At 41.0% G+C, this 17434-nt stretch overlaps 1 protein-coding gene across 5 annotated transcripts in view; it reads left to right on the forward strand.

Annotated features, from left to right (window-relative positions):
- The first annotated feature begins 332 nt into the window (after positions 1-332).
- LOC125458478 (pterin-4-alpha-carbinolamine dehydratase 2-like) overlaps positions 333-17434 on the forward strand; it is a 69488-nt gene continuing 52386 nt past the window's right edge. For 3 of the 5 annotated variants that reach the window (XM_048543752.2, XM_048543755.2, XM_048543753.2), the window contains exons 1-2: positions 792-1160; positions 15624-15755. In XM_048543752.2, the coding sequence (XP_048399709.1) occupies positions 837-1160; positions 15624-15755 (456 nt within the window). In that variant the 5' untranslated portion in view covers positions 792-836. Of the gene's footprint in view, positions 462-781; positions 1161-15623; positions 15756-17434 lie in introns of those variants that run through there. The other 2 variants (XM_048543754.1, XM_048543757.2) reach the window with 2 other exon arrangements.

The following is a 17434-nucleotide window of genomic DNA, read 5'->3' on the forward strand; positions in this document are numbered from 1 at the left end:
GGGAGTTGTATGGGCAGGTGTAGCATTTCCTGCGGTTGCAGGGGAAAGTGCCAGGTGTGGTGGGGCTGGAGGGGAGTGTGGAGCGGACAAGGGAGTTATGGAGAAAGTGGTCCCTCCGGAAAGCAGACAAGGGTGGGGAAGGAAATTTGTCTTTGGTGGTGGGGTTGGATTGCAGATGGTGGAAGTGTCGGAGGATGATGTGTTGGATCCGGAGGTTAGTGGGGTGGTATGTGAGTACGAGGGGAATTCTTTTTTGGTTGTTATTGCGAGGAGGGGGTGTGATGGATGAGTTGTGGGAAATGTGGGAGACACAGGTGAGGGTGTTCTCGACCACTGCGGACGGGGGTGTTGCGGTAGTTGAAAGAGGAGAACATCTGAGATCTATGGCAGTGGAATGCCTCATCCTGGGAGCAGATGCGGCGGAAGCAAAAGAATTGGGAACAGGGGATTTTTGCAGGAAGGTGGGTCGGAGGAGGTGTATTCTAGGTAGCTGTCCTTATTTCTGATTGAGGGTTTAGGTCCGAAACGTCAGCATTTCTAGTTCTCTGATGCTGCTTGGCCTGCTGTGTTCATCCCACAGTTATCATTAATTCGGGGTTTCCGTTCTCCGCTGTTTGTTTGTGGTAAAATTAATACGTGATTAGGTGAAGGCCTCAAAAAAATAATATATCATAATTCATATCTTGTTTAACTCTGGTTTATGAAAGTTGCACGCATTCAAAGCTGATCCGGTATCCCACCTTGTGTCGAAAGGTGGCAGAGGTGTCTCTGTTATTTGGAGGTGGGATCGTGTGGTTAATCATTCAAACACACTGGTCTGAGAAAAGGAACATTATATGCAAGTTACTCCCTCTAGAGGTTCGAGGAAACGGTATACCATATTTGAAATCAACCTGATCGCTTTAAAAATCGAATCTTATTCTCCGCTACTGGTGACTAATTACTGTTTTTTATTTACGTATTTTTCGAGAAGTAAATTGAACGCCTTGCCCGTGATTCGGGGACCCTGCTCGGTGAAGGCAGAACGCAGTAGGAGGCCTAAGGTTATTAGGAGAGCAATGAACTGGTTAATGTTCAGCCATACGGTGGGGCCCAGAGTGCTCCACAGTCTCCTCGCTGTGCACTCTAGTGTTGCTTCCTTAAGACTGTCTTCAAAAATGGTAGGTACCGGACTGGTGCATATTGCGTTTAATGTTGCAATCACTGTGGGAGTGTGTGCGCAGCATTTCTGTGTCGTCAGTGCCTCAGAGAAAACGAGGGCCTCCGATAGTCTTGTGGAAAAGCCCTGCTTTAACAGGGACTGCAATTTCATGGGTAAAGGAGCATTTCCTTTACATCCTTGGCTTTTGTTTTCCATATTTTTTGATGTGGGCTGTCGATAATTTGATGGTAATCAACTGCCGGCTGTCATCTTAATACTACACGCTGTAACGTGGCCAAAAGTTAAAACGTTTTACAAGTCACCCGCTGAATGAGCTGACCCGAGCCAAAACAGCGCCACGGCATACTACAGTCAGTTTCACTACTTCTATGCACAGCTCCCCTCTGGTTCCTACTCTTTATGCTTTGCTGGGATGTCTTATCGAAATGCAATAGGACGTCACGATAGGGATGCTGTGGATTTTGTTTGTGTATTGTTGAATACAGAAGATGACTATTCTGTATGACTGTGAGCCCCCTTGACCTCCCTGCAGCCATGGATGTAATCAACTACATCACTTTTTGGTGTGGACCTCTTCTGCTTTCTAGTTATTCCTGTCTAATTGTAGGCAAAGTATTTTCAGTTTTTTGTTTTGTTCTGTCCTTCTGCAGCCGATCCTTTGGAGTCCATTGAGGATTAATGTTTGTCCCTTTCTTCCACATCTGATATGCTTGTCTAGAGCATCTGCAAACTTGCAGTATCTTGGCAGATCCAGATGATGTTTAACTATACTTCTTCATTCCTTGTCATGCCCCATCCACTCTTACTGTGTTTTTGGACTGTCTGACATCCAAGCATGTATGAATAAAGTCATTGTCTTCAGCCCCTGCCCACACCTGTGCTCTTCGTATTAATTTCGTACTACGAAATTTGATCCCCTTATCCACATTACTTAAAGAATGTATTTGTCCTCCCCTATAACTTCACCTGCATGGACATGGCTGAGTTGAGCTGCTGTTGAAACACTCATCCATGTTTTCGTTCTGCTTTCCTATCTCTATGACTTTGCATCAGTTCTGCAGAGCCCTGCTTGTCCATTGCCCCATTCGCAGTGATCTTATTCCAGATCCTCTGACACCTTTCATTTAAAATTCTCATCTGCTTGCTGCGTATAAATTCCTGTAGCTCTACAGCTTCTCCTTGACTTTTTTTTTCTCTGCTTCTGAACTCTTGTTAGTTTTTCCCTCTGCCAGTCAACATGGCTTTATAGGTAGGAAATCGTGTTTCACTAACCTGATTGAGTTTTTTGAGGAAGTGATGAGGATTGTTGAAGGCAGTGTGGTGGACGTGGTCTACATGCACTTCAGTCAGGCATTTGATGAGGTTCTGCATGGTAGACTGGTTAACAAGATTAGGTCACATGGAATACAGGGAGGACTCATCATTTGGATATGTAACTGGCTCAAAGGGAGGAGACAGTGGGTGGTTGAGGAGGGTTGGTTTTCAGACTGGAGGCTTATGATCAGTAGTGTGCCATGAGGATCAGGGTTGGGTCCACTACTTTCTGTCATTTTATATCAATGAGTTGGATCTGAATGTAGGAGCATTGGTTAACAAGTTTGCAGATGACACCAAAGTTGGAGACGTTGTGGAGAGCCGAGAAGGTTACCTCAGAGTACCATGGGATCTTGATCCGATGGGCCGAAGAGTGACAAATGGAGTTTAATTTAGATAAATATGAGGTGCTGCATTTTGGTAAGGCAAGTCAGGGCAGGATGTAAGGTCCTGGGGAGTGTTGCCCAACAAAGAGACCTTGGAGTGCAGGTTCACAATTCCATGGAAGTGGAGTCACTGGTATCCAGGATAGTGAAGGCAGCATTTGGTATGCTTGTCTTTTTTGGTCAGTGCATTGAGTACAGGAATTGGGATGTCATGTTTTGGCTGTACAGGACATTGGTTAGATCACTTTTGGAATACTGCATTCAGTTCTGGTCTCTCAGCTATGGGAAAGATGTGAGACTTGAAAGGATTTTGAAAAGATTAACAAGTATGTTGATGGAGTTGGAGGGTTTCAGCTATAGGGAAAGGCGAAATAGGTTGGCGCTGTCCTCCCTGGAGCATCGGAGGCTGAGGGCTGACCTTATAGAAGCTTATGAAACTGTGAGGACCATGGCTAGGATCAACAGCCAAGGAATTTTCCCCAGCGCAGGGAAGTCCAAAACTACAGGGCATAAGTTAATGGTGAGAGCGGAAAGATTTCAAAGGGACCTAAGTGGCAATGTTTTCATGCAGAGGGTGATGCGCGTATGGAACAAGCTGCTAGAGGAAGTGGCGGAGCCACATTTAAAAGGCACCTGGATGGGTATATGAATAGGAAGAGTTTAGAAGGAAATAGGCCAAATGCTGGCAAATGGGACTAGATTAATTTCGGATATCTGGTCAACATAGACGAGTTGGACAGAAGGGTCTGTTTCCATGGCATAAGCTTGATGACCCGCTGTCTCTGTCAATTGTTGGTAGATGGGCAAAAAGTTGACTGACTTCCAGGTTATGAGACTGGCAAATTAAACTGCCTTTTGTTTTTCTATGATACTTAAAGCACGCATCCTTTTTAAAAAATTATATCTTTAACCATTCCTGATATTTCCTTTGACTTAATGTCTGTTTTTGATTGCACCAGTTTTGTGCTTAAGATAGGTACTATACAAATGCAAATTGTCATTGTCTGTGGAAATAGAGGATTGTTGCTGTCTGTTTAATTGTCTACCAGCAGAAAATGCATTGTTTACAGTTTGGTAAATGAAACAGGAGCTTCCCAGCAAACAATGCCTAAAGTATTCTGGAGGTATATTAATGTTCACTTTTTAAATTATATTTCATTTTATCTTTTTAGATATGAGAGCAATAACAACGCTGCTTTTACCTTGGAAAACTCCTGTTCAAATAATCTCTCTTCACAATAAATAAGTGAACAACTGTCATGAGTTGGTTGCTGCTTTGCAGCTGCAATTATTCTTATTCAAAAATTAAAATGTATTATAAATACAAAATTTAACTATCAAATACATGTATACAAGGTAATTGCATTTTGTGTAACTCAATTCTGTGACTTTTCTTAAATCCCATTCTCTCAATTAGCAATGTAGCAACATGGAACCCAAAAATACAGACATGACTGATTTGTTTATATTACCAAAAGATGAAAGTAGATAGTACAAAAGTTTTGTTTGACTACAATGCCTTCTTTCCTTTAGTGTTCCCTGTGCAGGTCTTCCCTTCTTATCTAGAACTCTTAGTTGATTATTAGAGTAAGTCTGAATATTGCTATTACTTTGCATTGGTTGAGCCTTCAGTACAGAAGTCTAATAGTTTGTCACTGTCTTGACTGAATGCAACAGATTCCCTTCTTTCACAAAGGAGTTTAAGACTTTAAAATATGTTTAAGTTTGTCACATATCAAAATGTTAACATGAGATGTTGCCTTGCGTTTGTGTTTGAAATTTGAATTTTTAGTAAGAATGCAGAATTTAGAATAATTTAAGTAAATATTAGATTAATATTTTTGGGATCTTTTAATGCTAAATGTTTTCTTTGATTTATTTGCACAGCCCCTCTTGCAAGTGAACTTTGCACTCCCTCTACTCCTTATATTCCTGATACTTGTCCATTTATTTAGATCGTGGTGAAATCGAGCTACTAGAATATGCACTTTAGCTGGCTCATTCTTTAAACCAGCAGATAAATGCACTAGATAGGTGAATGAACAATATCTTGCACAAAACTATATATAAGATCTGTTTTAATTTGACTAACCCACTATATGAAAAGGACTCTTGAAATTGATTTGTTCCTCCTTAATTCACATCTGCCACCACAAAATCTGTTGACTGGTGGCTCCAGACAGTGTTTGGTCTTTGTGTTATATCCCTCGGCAATGAAATTCTTATGAACCTGTCCATAACCTGTCACGGTTTTCAGTGTTTCTCAATTTAGATAGCCAAACATTTGTAAAATTCAAAATAATATTTGGACATGTAAATATACGTGATTAAATAAGTCCACAGGATGCTTGTACTTGAATAGAATGTCTTGACGTATTGATCCATTCGGAACACTGACTATCTGAGGCATTTCCCAGCTGTGGGACCATGGTATCAGTAAAATAGCATATTAGGCACCATTGTGTTAAATGTAGAATGGATGTTTTCTTCTGTCAAACATTGAGACTTAATTTAGGGCTTGACTGTCTGTGTTTCTGAATTAATATAGGCGCCGGCTGAAATTGTGGTTGTTTGCTGGTGCACCATATTTAAAGTTTTTATAAATGTTTAAAGACCAGGCTAGAGTTGTATCTTTTATTGTCTGGTTACCTAAGCTGTTATATTTGGAGGTATATTCACGGAAGTCTGCAGAAGTAAGTAGTAATAACTAATTTCAAACCTCTGCGCATTCACGCAAAAAATGCAATAAGTCATCCATAGTCAAACTGCCTCCTTTTTATTGCACTTTGTATAAATAGTGCAGAAACAAGCAGGTATTCGTTTGAAGTGGTTGGAAATGTTGAAGATGATGAACAGTAAAGACACGTTGCCCAGCCTGAACACAGGTTGAATTCCTAGTCTGTAATAAATTATTTGCGTTCAAACTCCTGCACTAGGGTATGGAAAAATTGCAAGACGTCTTTCTATTAAGATTGCCTCCTTGACTGGAAGTGCGTATTTATTCCTATTAGATTAGATTTACAGGTGCTGTCTAAGCCAACATAGCCTGCCAGCTCTCATTGTCTTCATTTGAGGACTGATCTTTGGGGTGAATTGTAAGAGGATTGTTAGCATCTGTTGAGCTGCAGTCAGGAAGTAGTTAGTAACTTTAAATGGGGAGCCCACCATGGGGAATAGAGACCTAAAAATGGGGTTTACGTATCGAGAAAGGGCTATGGGCGACAACTGAAATGGATAAGTTGCACCAGTCTTTATCAGGGAGGTAGATGTTGCCCAGGCCAGAGGAGGGAACTCAATCACGAGCAGGGGCCTAACTTGATTATGAAATGTTGCACAGACTGTTGATACTTAGAGTTCATAAGGCATTAAGGCCAATGAGATGTATCGAAGGATGTTGAAGGAAGTCAGTGTGGACGTTACAGGATAATGGCCATAATCTGGAAGGTTGCAAACTATGCCCATTTTCAAAAAAAGCTTGTAATGATAAGCTCAGCAATGGCTGTCCAGTCAATATAACTTTAGTGCTGGGGAACCTTCTCAGATCAATTATTTAGGGCAGATGTAGTAACATAGAAAAGGGTGAGTTTATTGAGAAAAGTTGGTGGGGATTTCTAAAAAGGAGATCATTTTCAAGTTTTTTTGAGAAGTAACAGAAAAAATTGATGTGGTGTGCATGGATTTTCAGACGAAGTTCAATTCGGTACCATACAACAAACTTGAGAAAAGTTGTAGACAAAAAAGGAAACAATTCTAAATCAGGGTGTGGGAGCAGAGGGGCCTGCATATTAATATGCACTGATTGTTAAAGGTGGTAACACAAACGCACAGAGTGTTAATAAAGCACGCAATGTCCTCGGTTTATTGATAGCTACATAGAGTAGCAACGTGGATGATTGATAGGAAACAGAGTTTCCAATGCATTTATAAATGATCAAGATCTTGATATGCAGGAACCCATTTCAAAGCTTATGTATATAATGAAAGTTGGTAGTCTTGTAAACTTTGAGGAGAATTAGTGCAGAGGTGCAAAGGGACTGAGACCCTCAATTCCTGGCCACATCCTTGTAAATCTTTTCTGAACCCTCTACTGCTTGATAATATCCATTCTATGACAGAGCTGACCAAAATAATACAGGCCTCGCCAATGTCCTGTACAAGCTCAACATGACATCCCAACGACACTTCCGCCATCTACAATCCGACCCCACCACCCAAGACATTTTTCCATTCCCACCCTTGTCTGCCTTCTGGAGAGACCACTCTCTTCGTGACTCCCTTGTTCGCTCCACACTCCCCTCCAACCCCACCACACCCGGCACCTTCCCCTGCAACCGCATAAAGTGCTACACTTGCCCCCACACCTCCTCCCTCACCCCCATCCCAGGCCCCAAGATGACTTTCCACATTAAGCAGAGGTTCACCTGCACATCTGCCACTGTGGTATACTGTATCCATTGTACCCAGTGTGGCTCCCTCTACATTGGGGAAACCAAGCGGAGGCTTGGGGACCACTTTGCAGAACACCTCCTCTCGGTTCGCAATAAACAACTGCACCTCCCAGTCGCGAACCATTTTAACTCCCCCTCCCATTCTGTAGACGACATATCCATCATGGGCCTCCTGCAGTGCCACAATGATGCCACCCGAAGGTTGCAGGAACAGCAACTCATATTCCGCTTGGGAACCCTGCAGCCCAATGGTATCACTGTGGACTTCACAAGCTTCAAAATCTCCCCATCCCCCACCGCATCCCAAAACCAGCCCAGTTCGTCCCCTCCCCCCACTGTATCACACAACCAGCCCAGCTCATCCCCTCCCCCCACTGCATCCCAAAACCAGCCCAGCCTGTCTCTGCCTCCCTAACCTGCTCTTCCTCTCACCCATCCCTTCCTCCCACCTCAAGCCGCACCTCCATTTCCTACCTACTAACCTGATCCCACCTCCTTGACCTGTCCGTCTTCCCTGGACTGACCTATTCCCTCCCTTCCTCCCCACCTGTACTCTCCTCTCCACCTATCTTCTTTCCTCTCCATCTTCGGTCCGCCTCCCCCTCTCTCCCTATTTATTCCAGAACCCTCACCCCATTCCCCTCTCTGATGAAGGGTCTAGGCCCGAAACGTCAGCTTTTGTGCTCCTGAGATGCTGCTTGGCCTGCTGTGTTCATCCAGCTTCACACTTTATTACCATGACATCCCAACTTCTACATTCAAAAGTCTGAGCAATGGGACAAGTGTGCAAAATGCTTCATTAGTACGCTGTCTACATTGTCACAAACTTCAGAGAATTACATACCTCAAGGTCTCTGTTCTACAAGACTACCTACTTTTAACTGTACAAGTTCTGCCCCTATTTGTTTTACCAAAATGTAATACCTTGCATTTATCCAAATTAAACTCTGTCTGCCACTCATCAGCCCATTGACCCAGTTGATCTGTTTCTAATCTTAGACAGCTTTCTTCACTGTCCACTCTGCCACCAATTTTGGTATCTTTCGCAAACGTATTAACCATGCCTTCTATATTTTCATCCAAATAATTTATATAAATGACAGACAAAAGTGGACCTAGCACTGATCCCTCTGAAACACTGCCGGTCACAGTCCTCCAGTCTGAAAAACAATCCTCCACCACCACTCTGTCTCCTGCTGTTGAGCCAATTTTGTATATGATTGGCAAGCTCACCTTGAACCCCATATACCAGATACTATCTCTTGCGAGATTTATAATGTTCACATCTATTTCCCTAATAAGTGATTATTGGTTACCTGTTTAAAAACTACTATTGGCCACAATGTAATATTGTAAAAGTGGGGACTTCTAGTGGGGAAGTCGTGTGATCACTACTAATGCAGTAAGGTTGATTGGAATGACTTGAGTTGTACATATCAGAACTCAAGCCTGAGTCTTTCCTGGCCCTCGTGGATCTGTTTACAGTGTAGTTATCCACTGACCTGTGATCCTCAGAGCTGTTGTGTTACAGCACGCTGAATTCATACCAAGTATTGTCAAGCTTAGTTTGGGAAAAGAGAATTGTGCAAAGTAGACTTTATGGTTTAGGTTTCATTCAGGCTTTGTTTTAAGGAAATTATTTTTCCACTTGCATATACTTACTCATACTTAAGTTATTCTTAATATTTTCATGTCTGTCATGGTTAAATTATTTTATTCATCAGTGGTTGTAATGCTTTAATATTCAACGTGGTGGAATTTAGAAACATAGAAGACAGGAACAGAAGGAAGCCATACAGCCCTTTGAGCCTGCTTCACCATTCATCATGATCATGGCTAATCATCTAATTCAGTAGCCTAATCCTGCTTTTTCCTCATAACCTTTGATGCCATTCACTACAAGTGCTATACTTAATCACCTGTTGAACACGTTCTCTGTTTTGGCATCAACCACTTCCTGTGGTAATGCATTCCACAGGCTCACCACTCTTTGGGTGAAGAACTGTCTCCTCCTCTCTTTCCTAAATGGTCGACCCTGAATCCTCAGATTGTGACTCCTGGTTCTGGACACACTCACCATTGGAAACATCCTCCCTGCATCTACCCCAGTATAGTACTGTTAGAATTTTATAAGTCTATATGAAATCCCCCCTCATTCATCAGAACTCCAGCAAAATAATCCTAACCTAGTCAATCCTTCCTCAAGCGTCAGTCCCACCACCCCTGGAGTCTGATAAACCTTTGCTGTCTACCCTTGAGAGCAAGAGCATCCTTCCTGGGAAAAGGAGAGAATATTGCGTGCAGTTTTGCTATGTGTGGCCTCGCCAAAGCCCTGTATAACTGCAACAACACATCCCTGCTCCTGTATTCAAGACCTCTCGAAATGAAGGCCAACATATCGTTTGCCTTCTTCACTGCCTGCTGCACCTGCATGCTTACCTTCAGCCACTGGTGCACAAGGACACCCAGGTCCCACTGCACGTTTCCCTCTCCCAATTTACAGCCATTCAGGTAGTAATTTGCTTCCAAAGTGAATAACCTCGCATTTATCCAAATTATACTGCATCTGCCATTGATTTGCCCACTCACCCAACCTGTCCAGATTATGCTGAAGGATCTATGCATCCTCATCGTAATTCACCTTCCCAGCTAACTCGGTATCATCTGCAAACTTTGAGATGTTACATCTTGTTCCTTCATCCAAATCATTAATATATTTTGTGAATAACTGGGGTCCCAGCACCGATCCATGTGGCACCCCACTGTTTACTGCCTGTCCAATTGAAAAGGACCTATTAATTCCCACTTTGTGTTTCCTCTCTGCCAACATGTTTTCCATCCATCTCAATACATTTATTAGGTAAAATTGTTGTCAACTGCACTATTTGAATGGGGATGCTCAGAGCTGAACAGAGCAGCAGTATATAAACTCCCAAGCAGGCAGAAACCTTATTGCCATCCTGACCTCACAGTGGAGATTAGCTTTATAACAGTATTACTGAAGAGGCTTAATGGTGGTTACAGGCACTGACCATGATGTAATCTCTGGGGAATGTGACTACATGTTTTAATATATGTAATAGCGACTTTAGGTGAATGCCTTCAAGATATCAACCTGTTGCATGCCACACACCCCTCAAGTCAGGAAAAGCTTTTGCAATTTGTGTTCCCAGGTGGCATGCTGGGTATTTAGCTGAAAACGCACGATTTTTGTCTCACTAATTTTGCAAATGACTTTCTGAACTTAAAAAGATAAGCAAATCTTCACAGAACTAAAAACTAAACTGCGCTGAGATGAGGGGAAAAGACGTAGCTGCCGCACATAATGAATATTTTTGATAGCAACATTTCCATTTGAGAGAGAGAGAGAGATATGGGGGATGTTGACTCACAATTTAGTGAGATTAGATGTGATCATCTGCTGCACTTCTTTTTCTGGCTAAACAAGCTGATCTGGAAAATCTGCTACAGATGTTGTTCAAAGTTGTTCCTTACTGGTGGTGAAGGGTGACCTTTGACTTTATTTATAGGGTTAACATCATCTGCCATGGAGCTTCTGAAATTTCTTTAATGTTGTGATGCAGATTTCCTGACCATAGCTGGTGTTGCCATTTGGACTGATCATCAGCCATAATTTCACACTTAATGTGTTGAGGTTTTTATATTCTTCTGACAGCATGCTTGAATTGGAGTGACCTGCTAGCATGAGCTTTTTCATTCTATAACATAATCTAATGGATGGGATTGTCTTTTATGTTGTACATTGCCTAAGTTGGTGCTTTCTTTTTCTTTATTCATTCATGGGATGAGGGCATTGCTGGCTGGGCAGCATTTACTGCCCAACCCTAATACCCAGAGGACAGTTATGAGTCAACCACATTGCTGTGGGTCAGGAGTCACATGTAGGCCAGACCAGGTAAGGATGGCAGTTTCCTTCCCTGATGGATATTACTGAACTAATTGGCTTTTTCCCAACAATCGGCAATGGATTTATGATCATCATTAGACTCTTAATTCTAGATATTCATTGAATTCAATTTCCACCAACTGCCGTGGCAGGATTTGAACCCCGGACCCCAGAACAGTATCTGGGTCTCTGGATTAACAGTCCAGTGATAATATCACTAGGTCTATAAGATAGCAAGCTTGCCTCAGAATGGGCTGCTTTGTGATGACCTTATTGGCATCACATGGAAAGACAAGGTGATTGAGACACTGGAGATGGAAGTTAATGAGCCTTTTGCCTTGTTGGGTGAAGATGATAATGATAATGGGAGCAGGAAGGATTCAGACAATACATGAGTTTAAAACTATTGTTCTGAAAGTTAATAATTTACAATTAATGCTATAGACTTGCATTTTAAAATGGCAGATGATTAGATTTTAGATTTTCGTTTTGTGAAGATTTGCTTACCCTTTTTAAATTCAGAAGATCATTTGCAAAACTGGTGAGAAGAGATCATATGTTTTCAACTAAATGCCCAGCATGCCACCTGGGGACACAAATGGCAAAAGTTTTTCCTGACTTGAATTTTGATTTCTCCGGAGGAAAGGGGTTGGACGGAGGGGTGTGTGACATGGTTCATGCAGAAAGAAGAGGTACACATAATACCAAAACGTGCTGTGAGCAGCAGTCTCTAAGTATGCAAGTCTGGGAGAAAGTGCAAGTCAGGAGACTGTGGGGGAAAAAAAGAACTGCAGGGGTATGATAGAGGGAAGACATCCAATGAGGTTGTTGAAGACGTGTTTGACAAACCATCTTAAGCAGCAAAAGAAAGCAGTGTTAGCAGTTTAAGAGTCTTGGAGTCTTTCTAACTGAAAAAAAATCAAATGAATGTGCAGACATTTGCTAAAATGAGACCGGCTACAGAAATGCTAGCTTAGCGAAAAATTGTATTGTGCATACAAGGGTGTCACTTCTGAGTTTGAGTGTCTGTAAGAGATGAAAAAGGATGAATCATTCTTTCTCATACTTGCAATGAGATAATTCCAGGAGAGTCATCTAGATGTACAGTATAGAAACTGACCCTTCGGTCTAACTCACCCATGCCAGTCAGGTATTCTAAATTAGTCCCATTTGCCAGCATTTGGCCCATATCCCTCCAAATCCTTCCCATCCATGTACCATCCAGATGCCTTTTTAAATGTTGTAATTGTACCAGCCTCCTCCTTTTCCTCTGACAGTTCATTCTGTACATGCACCACTCGCTGCTTGAAAAGGTTGCCCCTCGGGTCTCTTCAAAATCATTCCCCTCTCACTGAAGTCTATGCCTCTAGTTTTGGATTCCCCTACCCTGAGGGGAGGGAAAAAAACCTTAACTATTCACACATGATTTTATAAATTTCTTTAAGTTCGCCCCTCAGCCTCCAATGCTGCAGAGAAAATAGCCTCAGCCCAGTCAGCCTCGCCCTACAGCTCAATCTCTCCAACCCTGGCAACAATCTTTTGATGCAGTTCTTATATAGTGTATTACATAAGAACCAGGACCAGGAGTTGGCCGTCCAGCCCCTTGAGCCTGCCCTGCCATTTAATAAGATCATGGCTGATCTTTTTGAGACTCTGTTCCACTTACCCACCCACTCACTATAACCCTTAATTCCTGTACTGTTCAAAAATTAATCTAGCCTTGCCTTAAAAAACATTCAGCAAGGTAGCTTTAGCCGCTTCACTGGGCAGGGAATTCCACATATTCATAACCCTTTGCGTGAAGAAGTTCCCCCTGACCTCAGTCCTACATCTGCTTCCCTTTATTTTAAGGCTATGCCATCTAGTTCTAGTTTCACCTGCTAGTGGAAACAGCCTTCCTGCCTCCACCTTATCTATTCCCTTCATAATCTTGCATGTTTCTAGAAGATCTCCCCTCATTCTTCTGAATTCCAATGAGTATAATCCCAGCCTCTGCATTCTCTCCTCCTAATTCAACCCTCTCAACTCTGGAATCAACCGAGTGAATCTCCTCTGCACCCTCTCTGGTGCTATTACAGCTTGTGCTTTTCTTTTTTTAATAATAAACTTGTTTGTTCTTTTCTTATAAGTACATTGGCAGCCTCGTGTGAATATGTTCATTGACTGACCTCCACAGTGAACGAAAATAAACATGAAACTTGTGCTTTATCAGGGTCGGGTTTCACTCTGGGACCTGACTTGTACAGTATTACTAGCAGCTGTCGTTAAAACATTAGAATGTCAACTTGTGCTTTTAAACTTATTTACAAATGCAAATTGACGGCTTTTATTATCCAATGTTGCACTGAACATAAGTATTAAGCATAAAGTATTCACTATTTATAAAGAAGAAAGAAGATGCTCTATTTTTAAAGGGCAGTAAAGTAAGTAGATTAGTTCAAAAAATCTTACAGACGAGTGACCTGCAGAATACAGAATTAATATACCAGCAAAGTATTAACCCTGAAAAGGTTTAGCACAACAAGTAGAGTACAATGTAAATGAGCATCAACTTTCCAATTGATTTTAGAAGGAGTACATCTGATTTGGGAGCAGAATCCAGTTTTGTTTGTTCTTCAACTCTGGAATGATGCTTGGGCTCCCAAACAATTTGAGGACTGAATGGCTTACACCTGCTACTTTTTTCTGTATGATGACACAGAATGGCTGTCTTTATATACGTCATCATCATTGTGACATGCCTTAAATGTATATGGCTACCTGGTCAATGTGCTATAATACAGTAATGTCTAAGGGTCTTTTGTACCCTGAGGCTAATTACTTGAGATGGAATATCCAATTTTTCTTCTCATAGAACCTAGGATTCAAACGATCACAAATCCACAGCATGTGATTACATTCATGCTAACTAGATGCGCCTGAAATTGTAATAAGATACCACAATTGATCAGTGACCATTGGACTGTTATTAAGACTGTATTAAGCTTCATTTGGCCACTTAAGTAACCAAGATGAAAAGACGACAATATATTGAACCGCAATAATTAACATATTTGTGAAAAATTAGCAGTATGTTAGATTTCCTGTGATGCATTGTGATTTCAAAAGCATCAGAAATTTTCAGTATACTTGATTTTGAAGGTGTAAAGTTGTTACTTACAGGCAGTCCTAGATTCAGAAGTCTGTTACACGGTGTGATCCTCTGTTTTGTCCTGCACCTATATGTTGTCTGGCACCCACAGTACTTCCAATGTGGACGTTGCTCGTTGGGCCCATATCTATTGCAGGGCTATTGAGGAAGGCAGTTAGGAATGGGCTATAATTATTGGCCCAGCCAGTGATGTCTACATTCCATGATTTTTTTTTAGGGGATGGCACAGGTCAGGAGCCCAGGGTACTGTATTGGACACATGACCTCCCACTGTCTGGCGGGCCCTGTGGCTGCTAGATTATTGAGCTATAATCTGTATTGGCAAATTTGTTAGTTGGATTCTATTTAAGGTGATTTGCCATCTTGTGGTGGTTTTAAGATAATGCAGCAGAATAAAGGCTTTTGTTGCTGAAGTATTTTACATGCTCTGTCAAAAGCCTCCATGACAAGCAAAAAAACCCCTTATTTTATGTGTTAAAGTTTTATGAGAATCCACAGTTCTAATAAGTGTAAAATATGTGAATGCGTGCTTTCAAAGTTGGTCCATCTCCTTGGACATTGGCTGTTGTCATTACTCCTCTCTCTTTAATAAAAGTTTTACATTTGCATATTAACTTTTTTTCCTCTCTGAAATAGTTGAATAAGTTCTGGCCTCCAAGTCATGCCCATCTTTCCTGCAATTGCTTGTTTGATTATCCTTGATCAGGATTTTGCTTGTGCCACTGCATTGAAATGGTTGCAGACTAAAATATCATTGTCATCTCTTGTAGCTGTAATGTTGTTTACCTCCTTGACTACCATGTCCATAATTCAGCTTCGGAAAACAATTGATCTATATCTTTTACCAGTATTACTTCTCCGTTGCTCAGCTGAGGCAGACATGCTTGGTTCCTCTCCTATCCAGACATATCCAGAGTCTGATGAACTGTTTCCACTTCCTTTCCCCACAGCTACTTGCTGTGGGGAAATGTTCAATTAATTGTATCGGTGTCAGCGTGAGACTTTAGTTCCTTCTCAGTGGTTTTCCCATGTAAAGAAAAAGAAAAAGAAAACACCGCATTAGGATTCAAATGAAATGTTATGTTTGTGTCTTTTTAATTTTACACAATCCATTACATTAATAAACATTCTTGTTTATAGCTTTGTAAATTACCGTGTAAAATTTACATTTTTAAAAAGTGTATTAGTGTATATTGTTAAACTTGGTGAAATTAGGCAATGTTCATTTAATATTTTGTGCTTGATGTTCTTTTAGGCTTCACAGCCCCAGTGGTTAACTCCAGAGGAAAGAGAACAGCTTCTACCAGAATTAAAAGCAGCTGGATGGGGGGAAGTGGAAGATCGAGATGCCCTTTTTAAAGAATTTTCATTCAAGAATTTTAACCAGGTACAGTATTTTTGAAATCTTAAATGGTTAGTGTGGCTTTAGCATAATCTTTTCAACAAACATTGGCTTTCTGTTCCTCTCTATAAAACCCATGTCAGAAACTTTGGAATTTGACTATTTGGGTTTGAACAGCTACAAGTCTATCTGAACAGCTTTGAGTGAGTCATTCAATAGTCACTAAAATGAAATGCATAATGGATTGTATCGAAAGAATCTGAGGTTGAAATTCATCCTGATAATTACAATGAAAAAGGAAGTCTGAAAACAGATGATTTAAGATTTTTACTCATAAAACCTATAGGAAAATCAGCCTATAAGTTCTTTGTAGCTGAGGAGCTTTGTACAATACAGCACCTGTAGCTTTTGGATCTAAAATGAACGCAAACGAGTTTAATGAGAATCTTCTATCGTTTGTAGTAATAGTTCCTGTTGGCTGATGAGATCCATGCATCGTGGCTTTTTAGCTAATCTCAACTGGTGCTACATCCAGCCCCAGTGTTCTGTGATGGAGGGAAGAATTGCACCTTGTTTATACTCTTGACTCCAGTGTGGATGTAGGAGTGTGTAGCAAAAGGCAAGATTGAACTCAGCTCTTTTAGTGTCATTAGAGCAAATTTAGGCTTTTCTGTTCAGAATGGGGAAGGTGTTGGAGGGTTGAGTTTGCCATTGGACCTGTAACTGACTGAATTGTTTGTACCATCAAATAAAATTAAATTTAAAGAAAAAGTCTCTTAGTCCTGTTAGCTGTGAGCTTCATTAATTATATGCATTTGGAAGTCTTAATGGAGTACATACGTGGTATATATGGGTGATGTGTCCAATTTGGCTCTAATTATTAATGTCACTCAGAATGAGTCATAAAGCATAGAAACAGGCCCTTCGCTTAACTTTTCCGTGCCAACCAGGTTTCCTAAACTGAATTAGTCCCATTTGCCTATGTTTGGCCCACATCCCTCTAAATCCTTCCTATCCATGTACCTATCACACAGCATAGCCTTTCAAACGTAATTGTACTAACCTCTACCACTTCCTCTGGCAGCTCATTCCATATGTGCACCACCCTACATAGAAGAAATTGCCCCTCAGGTCCCTTTTAAATCATTTTCCCCCACACCTTTAAACTGATGCCCTCTAATGGTATTAGGTATTTCTTGTTCCTGGAATTGATAGTAGCTAAAGTAGCACATATTATTAAACTGAACGTAACTGAACTGTTCCATGGAAGTAAACACCCTCTAAAGCATTGCAGAATGGCATTTCCAGGATGTTAGTCCTATATAACTGCAGATGCACCGCAATATTCCTTTTGCACTTAAGACATATCTCCATGTGTGTACCAGCAGTAAAGGTGACACTTAAACTTTTATCTCAACAATTCTACACCTGATAAATAGGCTATATTCTAAAAACAAAACATTAACGTTTCTGGTTGAAAAGTAAAGGCTGATGGAGTTATTGGATAAAACTGGTATCAGTCACGTCTCTTCACAGATGGATATTAATAGACATTCATATTTTAGGAACATTAAATTATGTGTTCATTTGAAAGAGATGAGACTGATTCAGTGTGCACATGCTGGTATATTTTGCTGAGTTTTTTTTAAACCTAGCTACAGTAGATTAAATAAAATGGAACACAATATGTCTTAAAAGTCTTTTTCTCAGCTATGGGATAATTA

The sequence above is a fragment of the Stegostoma tigrinum genome, chromosome 13 (genome assembly GCF_030684315.1).
Source record: "Stegostoma tigrinum isolate sSteTig4 chromosome 13, sSteTig4.hap1, whole genome shotgun sequence".
Lineage (NCBI taxonomy): Eukaryota > Metazoa > Chordata > Chondrichthyes > Orectolobiformes > Stegostomatidae > Stegostoma > Stegostoma tigrinum.